We start from the raw sequence: 10,618 nt of genomic DNA, 5'->3' as shown, positions 1-10,618 counted from the left end.
TATAATATTATTAATTGCTAATAAAACCCAAACTGTATAGCATTATATTTGGCAATTTTTCAATCTCTAACTAATTATATTTCAGACTATTTTTTAAAAATTTGTTATTAGATTAAAAAATCAAAAACAATAACTAGTGGGTGCCATGGGAAAACGACATTATAAGAGAAAAAAGTTCAATAATCATTTAAGTGGCCCTGGTTGATAGTCATATATGTAGGTTGCTGATTTTATTTAATTTGTCATGGTCTGATATATATAGATCATACGTATCATTTACCCCAAAAAAAAAAAAAAAAAAAGGAAGAAGACAAAAAACAAAAAAGATCTTGAGGTATCACTTCGGTTTTCCAAATTTCAGATTCCACAGATTAACATATATTTTCTGATACCTTTTACTGGAGGTATTTAATTATTAGGCATTTCCCAAAATTTTTTAGTTTTTATTTTTCTATTTTCAAAACCTCGTTTATGTGTAAAAAAAATTTTAAAAAAATTTCTTGGTTCAGTGCATGGAGATAATATGTTTCTTTGCTTGTGGTGGACCAAAATTTTGTCGCCATATTATTATATACCACCAATTATGATGGAAGAGGTTCAAATCTCCCTATCTAATATCCCAAAAAAAAAAAAAAAAAAGTTAAATTTCAAAAACCAGAGTTCGAATTTTCCTACCTGATATTGGGAAAAAAAAAATGGTCGAATTTCAAAAACCACAATTTAGTCCATAATTTAATGATGCCTACGTATGATTTATGAATATTCATATCCAAATGGACAAAGAAAATTTATGTACCAACTGAAATTCAAAGCCTTTATTTTTTGCAACAACTTCGACCAATTTATTCATCCAACTTTACTTTAGCATGATATATATGTAGCAAGTGCATGGCATAAACTAAGAAAATGAAATGGTACAGAGGTTAATGAATTAATTCTAATTAAGGTTGTATGTAGGCATTATAGATGATGAAGACCATGTTATTTGCTTTTGTTATAATTGTTTATCCGTGTATCTAATTTCAAATGGTTTGTAAAGTATACAAGCGGTACAAAAAAATTAATGGTGATAATTGAGCAACATTGACTAGGACGTTCATTAGGTCAGTTCGATGGAAAACTTGTCCATGTGGGTTTTCTACCTAAATGGTAAGTTCAATTTATTGGTAATTGAATTCTCTTTAATGTTCTCTTTAGCTATTTTCAAATTGACCAGCCAAACAAGAAGAAATTTTGTTTGCTGTTTTTTTTTAAACTAATCAGAGTAACTCAACAAGAGATTTGTCCTACATATTACCCACCCAAAAAAAAAAAAAAAAGATTTCTCTCCTATAATTAGAAAACCCATTTGTTAAATTTGGAAAAAAGATGAACTTAACTGGCAACAGCAAGGATTAAATTTAGTAACCACTTGCCAGTACACCCATACATTGTCAGGGCTAGTGGGAATATGATTTTTTTTTTTTTTTTTTTTTTTTTGGAAGTTTGGATAACTTTCAATCGAGGAATGAACATTTCTCAAAATTTTATCACAACCCAACAGGATATAAGGATTAGAGTTTACATTTTTGTACTTTTTATTCTGCCCTTTGGCAAAAAATTGCGAAGGGATAAAATAGGGAATGTACAATTAAGGCCCAAAAAATGCTCCCAAAAAAAAAAAAAAAAAAAAGATGAATGACCAAAGAATATAAAAACGTTATGTGTATCCACGCAATTGGACTTGAAACTTGGAATATAAAAATGTTATGTGTATCCACACAATTGGTTGTCTAAAACCCCAACTCCACTTGCATCAAAGACCATGAGTCTGAGTTGTGATTCTGCACTGTGCAGAGTATGCAGACTTGCACATTCATAGTCAATTCAATTTATTGATATTGGTCTTGCCCATATAAAAACAAAGATAATCAATTAAGTCAATGCAAGATTAATAATATAGGTCTTAGCAAAAGGAATAATAATAATAATAATAATAATACAAGATGCTACCCAGTATTGATTACTAAAGATGCTCTAATGGTGTTTAAATTTTGGATCATGCAAATAGAAAGTTTGAAGGTTTTTATTTTCAAAATAGAATTATGGCGCTTTGGACACTCGATTGTGAAATTGAAAGAAGAAAATATGTAAAATTTGTGTTATTATTAGTAATTTTGCCTATGGGCAAAAAAAAGGGGCCCAAAGAGAAAACGACATGTTTTTGAAGTGCAACACGGCCCAACAAAAAATAGGAAAAAAATTGCTTTCTGATATTCTTATGCGAGTCACTTTGGCTTTTTGCAACCAAAATTCTCTCTCTCTCTCTCTCTCTCTCTCTAACGCCGTCTCAGACAGAGTCAACACGGAACAAGGCCACAACCCCACAAACCCTTTTTTCTCTTCTAAGTTCCTCTCCTTCTGTTTCCACCACCTTCTCAGAAAAACCCTAGAACTTTAATTCCCAATTCCCATTTTATAAAAAAATTCCGAAAGTCAAAGTACCAAGAACCTCAATCTATATATATATATATATCTATCAAAATTCCCAGCGATCTCTCTCTCTCTCTCTCTCTCTCGCGCGCATGACGAAGTGATAATTACGTCAACGCGTTTCGGTGTTTTTTTTTTTTTTTTCCGATTTGTTCCGAGGAAAATGTCGTCAGAGATCGAGGTCGTTGACGAGGCTCAGAACGGGGATCGAGAATCGGCGGCTGTGGTGGCCAATTCGGTCGGCGGCGGAGCATCTGGCAATGGGGTTGATGAGGATAGCCTGAGGAACGACGTTTACACGGCGGCTGCATATGGGGATTTGGAGAAGCTGCATAGGCTGGTGGAAAGCGAGGGGTGTTCGGTTTCTGAGCCTGATGGGCTCGGTTACTATGCCCTCCAGTGGGCCGCCCTTAACAACCGAACTGCCGCTGCCCAGTATATCATTGAGGTTCGTTTGTCCTTGTTTGTGTTCTTTTGGTTTGCGCTTCTGTGATTGTTTGAATTGGTTTTGTTCACTACTGTCTTTTTAGTTGTTGACGTTTGGGTTTGCTTGGTGTGGGTCATTGGGAATTTTTTTGGTGTTCAATTGTACTTGCTATGCATTTTTTCTCTCCTAAATGTTAGTTTTCTTATATCTCCACCGGGATTAATTTCTTTTTCATTGGTTGGTGGGTTCAAATGGTACCTGTTTTAGCCTTTCTACATCGCTTTGTCACTTTTTCTTCCAGTAACTTGACTGGTGATCATGATTCAGATCTTACAGAGTGTGTTGGTTTTGTCTTTTTTTAAGATTTCAATGTGTTTCTTGAGAACATTTCTACTTTGGTTCTATCGTGGGTCTGGGAAATATATGTTTAAGTAATTTTGTTATGATATAAGCTTGACTGTTGGATGGTTGATTGTTAATTGGCTGAGGAACCCAAGGAAAGAAATGGAAGTAGGATTCAGTTAATGCTTTATGCTATTGCGTTTGATAAAACGTGGACTTTATCAAACGCCTTCTCTCCTGTAAAAAGCGATAAAGCAACAAATAGTTTAATATTGGTATTGAGTTGGTTTTTTAATCATTTCACATATATCTTTTCGGTTTTTAGAATTTTGAAGATGCGAAGATGTAGAATATTAACCAGTCAGTTATTGGTTTGCTCAATTTCCAGCATGGAGGAGATGTAAATGCAACAGATCATACGGGGCAAACAGCATTGCATTGGAGTGCTGTGCGGGGTGCAATCCAGGTTGCAGAGCTTTTACTCCAGGAGGGTGCACGTGTTAATGCTGCCGATATGTATGGTTATCAGGTTAGCTTTACTCCTTTCAGCTGAGCAATTTTGCACTGGATCTCTGGCTTCAGTTATAATAATGTTTTGCTTAGGTGGCGAGTGGATGGGGTATAATTTTTGGTAGTTCTTATTGACTTTATGTTTTAACTGTTCTTCCCTGTTGACTCAACAACTGAAGCTTTTTTATTCTCATCTCTTCTGCTAAATATTGTTGACACATTTACCATATCCAATGTTGTCTTGATTGCAGACAACACATGTTGCTGCTCAATATGGTCAGACTGCTTTTCTTTACCATGTTGTTTCAAAATGGAATGCGGACCCAGATGTTCCTGACAATGATGGAAGGAGCCCTTTGCACTGGTATATGAAAGCATTTGATTTGTTAAAAGGAATTTAATGATGTTTATAAATTTGGGTTAGATATTGGTTTGAATCCATGCTTCATGTTACTGTTAATTTTTTTTTTTACTGTGTATAATTCTAACAATTTTTCTTTTCCTTTTTATATTTCCTTCTGCCATTTATTTCTTGTTTGTTTTGTTAGTTTTTGCATGAAAAATATTTGATTTTTACTCAAGGACACTTAAAATCCTGGTAACTGTTTTTCTGGGCAAGTCAAGTGTGATCTATCTTAGGTACAAATCATTATGTTTCACTTAATTTCTTTTGCCCTGCACAACCAGTTTTCTAATATAGTTTTCAATTCATGAACTGGTGCTGCGCTGTGATTTTTGAATGAGAAGAAAATACAAACTATGTTGAACTGAGTATGTCTTTGTTTAGATGTGTGTTCATAATGGATTTGCTCCCATTTTGAATCAATGTATTGAATTGTTCTTCAAGTTATATGATATGCTGATGAATTTCAATCTGCAGGTAGATGCCTTGGTAATATGCTATTTTGACTGTTCATTTCCAATCGCCTTATTCTGGTTTAATTGACAGTCTATGCTCTATTCATAAAATAGTGCATTTGCTTCTTCTGTTCAAGTTATATCGAATGCTTTAGTTGGTTTAGCTTGCTTTTGTAGTTTCTTCCATAGTGTCAGTACTTAGTTCCCAGATCAAAGTTTGCATTATTTTCTTGCTTCTGTCCATTGGAATGATATTTTCTATACTTTATGGTTTGGTTTAGGGCTGCTTATAAAGGTTTTGCCGATTGTATACGTCTTCTTTTGTTTTTGGATGCATATAGAGGACGTCAAGATAAAGAGGGTAAGTACTACCCTAGTTCTGTGATTTCAACTGGGGAATCTCGGTTGCTTGTAAAATTAATGGAGCAGAATATGTGTTTGAGTTGGTGATTATGAGAGGATAATATTGTTTTCTTTTGTTTTTTGACTTCAGGTTGCACTCCCTTGCATTGGGCTGCTATTAGGGGCAATTTGGAGGCATGCACAGTGTTAGTGCAGGCTGGCAAGAAGGAGGACTTGATGGTGACAGATAACACTGGCCTTACCCCAGCACAGCTTGCCTCTGATAAGAATCACAGACAAGTTGCCTTTTTCCTTGTACGTGTTACATAACCAAAATCACTTTTAAATTGGTTAGTAATGTTACTTTATTGTTTGTTTTTTTTTTTTCCCAAACACTTCCTAATGTGTGTCAAGGCTTTTCATTGTCATCCATCTTTATGGTGACTTAATGACTTTTTCTTTTTACTCTAATTAGAAGAAGATAAGACAAACATCTTATCTCTTATATTTCAAATGGTTTTCTCAAGTTGGAAGAGAAGATAAGAAATGAAAGATCGTATAATATGAATTGAAAATTTCTATTCTAACCTACAAAAGGTAATTTTTTTCCTTCAAAATAATTGAAATCTTAGCATTAGGATATAATGAATAAAAGTATTAACCTTTTTCTCTCTGCTTATTTTATTTCCTTTTTTTTTTTTGGGTGTAGTGAAGCATTTAGATATAATCAATTTTTATTTTCTTTTTTAAGTTGGAAGAGAAAAAGAAAAATGGAAGAGCATACACAATGACTTGAAATTTTCTATTCTAAGCTACAATAAGTTTTTCTTCAAAATAAATGAAAGTTTAGCACTAAATGGATTATTGTAAATAAAAGATGTTAACCTTTTTCACTTCAAAATTTATTTCCATTTTTTGCAGATAACAAACTAGATATAATTGATATAATTTTTGTCCTTTTATCTTCATATATCTTTTTATTTTCTCCTTTGAAAATTGATATCAAGATTTGAGGATGTGGAATCTATGCGACCACATTCCATCTGTAAATGGATAACAAGGGAATTGATACACCATATTTGCTTTAATGGTTCTAATGTTTCTGTGCTATTCAATTGTTTAAACATTATCTTTTGACATATGGATTTCAAGTTTATTTAGTTTCTTCTAGTTAGATTAGTTTATAAATTTTGAAATGGTATTATTAATTCATAGTTAAAATAACCTTGTAATATTGTTGAATAATTTGTTACGTAATCTCATTAATCAAAATTTTTTGATAGTAGCTTTTCATTTTGTTATTTTGTCATGCCTTAATATGTTTCTGATGCTGTTAATGCAAGTTCAGGATCTAAATATTGTTCTTTTATTTTTTAATAATAGCTATAAAATTCATCTTGCCAAGTCAGTCTTTACTGAATTTGGTTTGGTGATTCTTTCTGGTTTTAGCCTTGTACCCCGTTGTTTTTCTGCACCCTTTCTTTCTTTTTCTTTTTGTTTTTTCTGCTTTTTTTTTTTTTGGGTTGGGGGGAGTGCGTTATTAAATTTAGCCTTTAAAAAACTTTATAACTTATGCAATGGATTTAAAAAATTTGTTCTTGCTTATGTGTTTGTGCAGGGGAATGCTAGAAGATTACTTGACAATCGTTGTGATGGGAACAGTCGCCTTGGAAAAATTTCCAAATTAGGACTTGCGCCTATACTTTGGTGCTTAATCTTTGTGTTGCTAGTGACCTATATTCATTCTGTTATTATGGGTATATATTCTTGGCTCTCTGTTAAAATTTGAATATTCACTCTTGTGATTACACTTACCATGTCTTTGTTGCCCTCTCCACTTCCATTGCAGCAACAAATCTGCCAAAGTTAACAGCTGGTAATAGTTTTCTTGCTTGGCTTGGAGTTTTTTTTGCAACTAGTGGGCTTGTTATGTTTTATCGTTGTAGCAGGTATGAAATAGAGTATATATTTGTTATTCAGTACAACTGTAGAAACTATTTGATGAGTTGTTAGATGCTATATTATTAATATCAACTGCAACTAATTTCTGGTTCATACTCTCTCATACGTTCATGAAAGGTAGATTATATTTATGTCTGGAGCAGTGTGGAAGCAATGTCGCTAATTGACTTTTTTGGATTGATTTTTTCTTCCTTTACAGCAAAGATCCAGGTTACATCCAAATGAATGCAAACGATCCTCAAAGCATGAAAGATGATGTTCGTACCACTGTTCTCCCTTTTACTTTCCTGGCCCTTTTCCTTAAATTTATACTTTTTTTAAGTAGTCATTTTGCTATAGATCAGTCAAATACGATTAGGCTTTTTATGCTCGATCTGGCATTGCTATTGCTCCTTTGGCTTCTTTCCCTCTTGTATCTTGTTTTAGTGAATTCATATAAACTCTAATTTTAATTTTTATGTTTTTCTAATCAGTTGTTTTATTTGCTGTTACTGAATATGTTGTTTTTGAAATGTTTTATTAGGAACCTCTCTTAAAAATTGAAATGAATAATCCAGCTTTGCTTGCTGGGAATTGGTCTCAGCTTTGTGCAACATGCAAGGTACCATCTACTTCAATCTATTGTAGGCTGTATGTGGCTATCTAGATTTCTGCCTAACGAGTTTTTGCTATGCTTTTCATTAGATTGTCAGGCCACTTCGTGCAAAGCATTGTTCCACTTGTGATCGTTGTGTTGAGCAATTTGATCATCACTGTCCCTGGGTGTCCAATTGCATTGGCAAGGTGCTTATAAAGTTATTAAATGTTATGTCTTATTATGAATTTGTCTTTATTTATTTATTTATTTTTAAATGAAGAAGTATCAGATTTGCTATGTAGAATTCCTGTAGGAATCTACATTACCATTACAAGATACGTTCATGAAAGTCGCTGGCAACTTCTCTGATAGATATGTGCATTCTTTTTGTTGCTTTCTTGTCTGTTTAGAAGTTGTTGGTCAACGATGATATCATGACCATCAGCTCAATCTGCTTATAGGTTTGAGTCATAGCTATTTTTGGTTGGATTGCTACTCCATTTCGCTGTTTTTTTTAACTTGCATCATGCATTCAAGAATTAAAAAATGACCTTGTTGTTTTCTTAGTTTCATTTTTCATACTTTTTTTTTTTTTTTAATTATTATGTTCTAGGTATTAGTTGGATTCCTGCATTTCTATAATATTTTTTTAGTCAAGTTTTCTATATCAACATTTTGTGCAGAAAAACAAATGGGATTTCTTTATCTTTCTTCTTCTGGAAGTTTTGGCAATGATTTTTACCGCAGCAACTGCTTTTGCAAGTAGGTTCTGTTTGGATGTTGTTCATCTACTTTTTTTAATTTTATCCTGGCAATTATTTTTCTTTTTACGTGTTTGTTTTAATCTGTTAAAATAAATTAACTTTCTGGTTGTAGGAGTTGTGAGTGATCCATCTGCTCCATCTTCTTTTGGAGCATGGATTACTCATGCTGGTACAAGACATACTGGTGCTATATCTTTCTTTTTGATGGATTTTTTCCTTTTCTTCGGTGTGGCAGTTTTAACAGTTGTGCAAGGTTCTCAGGTAAGTCAACAATACTTTCTTAGAATCTCTGATGAATTTTCAAATTTAATCTTAAATTGCATTCTCTGTAATTATTAGTGTAAACATGCAATCTAAGATGTTGCATACAGCAAGTTTTACCTGTGCCGGTGATAAAGACTGAATTTAACTTATGCCATGCATCATAAATTTTGGTCTTTCATTATGCTTGTTAAGTTGCAGGTGATTTATATCTGTCATCGATGAAGTTGCTAGTTTTCTTTTCTGAAGTTTTGTTATTTTATTTTATTTTAGTTGGCTACTCTTATCTGTTTCTGAAACACAGTTAACAAGTAGCCTACCGCGAAATTTTCAACTTCTTGTTTTGCTTCAGTTGAATCCAGTGGTGTTTTACATTTAAACTCCATTATGTTTTTATTTATTTATTTATTTTTTTCTCAAAGTGAGTTTTTGAGTTTTTTGTACTCTTTTTTTTTCTTATTTGTGACAGATATCTCGAAATATCACAACAAATGAAATGGCAAATATAATGCGCTATAGCTACCTTAGAGGACCGGGCGGTCGGTTCAGAAACCCATATGATCATGGGATCAGGAAGAACTGTTCTGATTTCTTGATCAATGGTTACAATGAGGACGTGGAATATATTGAAGAATCAGGCCATGCAGAGGATGGAATTGGATTGATGAATATGCCAAAGACTTCTAATTTGCAGAATGGGAATGGGCATTCTTCTCACCATGCAAATGGAAATGGACATGGCCATGTTGCTTTGAATGTGAATAATAGGAATTCAAAAGTTCATCATGGTCATGTTCATTCTGCAAATTGCAGCCATAACCACAAGAGTAATGGTAAAACTAAAACTGATGGTACTCCATTGGGCTTGGGTCTTGGTCTAGGGCGCAACACTGCCCGATCTGTTGTAGCTTCTTGATGATCCTGTTCAACTGCACTAGTTGAAGTTGTGTTTGTATTATAATTTTACATCTCATTTAACTTCAATTATTCAATTGATTATTGCTTTTTTCCAGGTAAAGGATACCAATTCTTCCTATTTTGCTTACTCTGTACATAGATTTCTCTATTTAAAAAATATGAGATTTTTTTTTTTTTTTTTTTGGAACTGTTTTTTTTCGTTGTATTGCTCATGTATTTTGCACCTTAACATCTTTTGAAAATTGCTGGATGGGTAAGGATGTCTGAGGACGTTTTACGATGGAAAGAGAGGTTGCAGGAGTTGTTTCTTCTATTTTTCACAATTTTAATTATTATTTTCTTTTTCTTTCCTTTTAAAAGCCTAAATTTTTTATTTAGAATTTATTTGTTCCCCATTATTATTTCGGTAATAATTTGTTTCCCATTGTTGATTCTATATCTTTATCAAAGGGAATCATGGTGCTATGGGGTTTCATATGAAATATGCTTGAGCAGATATTGTGGCACTGGCAAATGGTTATGAAAATCTTGTTTATGTAGGTGGGAAAACTTTATGGATATTTTCTTCATATCTGGACAAAATATGTATTAAAAAAAAAAGTGCAAAAAAAAAAAGAAAAGAAATTCTTTTGAATCTAAAGCTGTTGCTATTTTGAATTTTCTGATGAATGCTTTTTCTATTTTGATGGTAAACAAATGTGTGAACGTTCTCCGTCAAAACAAAAACAAATATTAGAACGGTGTAGTAAGATCATGTTCTAAAACTTGTGTAAAGAAAAAAGGCAATTATATTCTATTCACACCAAAAAAAAAAAAAAAAAACCAATCTTTGTTTGTAGTGAAGCAATATTTGAGTTATTTTTCTTTTTTTGCTAAAATTCATACTTATATAAAAGAGCATTGGGAATTCGAATATACGAGTTTTGTAGAAATTAAAAGCAAAAATACAGAGAGAGTATTAACTATTAAGACCAGAATATTGGGAAATATAATTTGTAGAGGTAAATAAACGACATTTTATTTTATTTATTATATATTTATATAATTATATAATTTAATTTCCCACCGAGAGGCTAACAATTAGGACGGCAGGTGGGGGACCCACAGAAAGAGGAGTCGCGTCAACCTCTTATCTAAATCACGGGCTTTATTGACGAAACCATTCCACCTGCCACGTGGCATGAT

General features: G+C 32.9%; 1 protein-coding gene across 1 annotated transcript; it reads left to right on the top strand.

Annotated features, from left to right (window-relative positions):
• Nucleotides 1-2,300: 2,300 nt before the first annotated feature.
• On the top strand, nucleotides 2,301-9,533 carry LOC107415701 (protein S-acyltransferase 24). The gene is made up of 13 exons (XM_016024086.4): nucleotides 2,301-2,920; nucleotides 3,630-3,770; nucleotides 4,003-4,115; nucleotides 4,891-4,970; nucleotides 5,103-5,266; nucleotides 6,570-6,708; nucleotides 6,801-6,900; nucleotides 7,113-7,170; nucleotides 7,437-7,514; nucleotides 7,598-7,696; nucleotides 8,174-8,252; nucleotides 8,367-8,515; nucleotides 8,985-9,533. Exons 1-13 carry the CDS (start codon nucleotides 2,636-2,638, stop codon nucleotides 9,429-9,431), a joined length of 1,932 nt encoding a protein of 643 aa, XP_015879572.2. The 5' UTR covers nucleotides 2,301-2,635; the 3' UTR covers nucleotides 9,432-9,533.
• Nucleotides 9,534-10,618: the final 1,085 nt, after the last annotated feature.

This window comes from Ziziphus jujuba, chromosome 1, assembly GCF_031755915.1.
Source record: "Ziziphus jujuba cultivar Dongzao chromosome 1, ASM3175591v1".
Lineage (NCBI taxonomy): Eukaryota > Viridiplantae > Streptophyta > Magnoliopsida > Rosales > Rhamnaceae > Ziziphus > Ziziphus jujuba.
Note: the sequence above shows the minus strand (reverse complement) of the source record. Positions and strands in the feature narration are given on the sequence as shown.

Excerpts from the sequence above, each read along its gene's own strand:
- LOC107415701 (XM_016024086.4), top strand. The coding sequence starts at position 2,636 with ATGTCGTCAGAGATCGAGGTCGTTGACGAGGCTCAGAACGGGGATCGA. Across the intron at positions 5,267-6,569 it reads GACAAGTTGCCTTTTTCCTT|GGGAATGCTAGAAGATTACT; the intron begins GTACGTGTTACA and ends GTGTTTGTGCAG. Across the intron at positions 7,515-7,597 it reads AGCTTTGTGCAACATGCAAG|ATTGTCAGGCCACTTCGTGC; the intron begins GTACCATCTACT and ends GCTTTTCATTAG.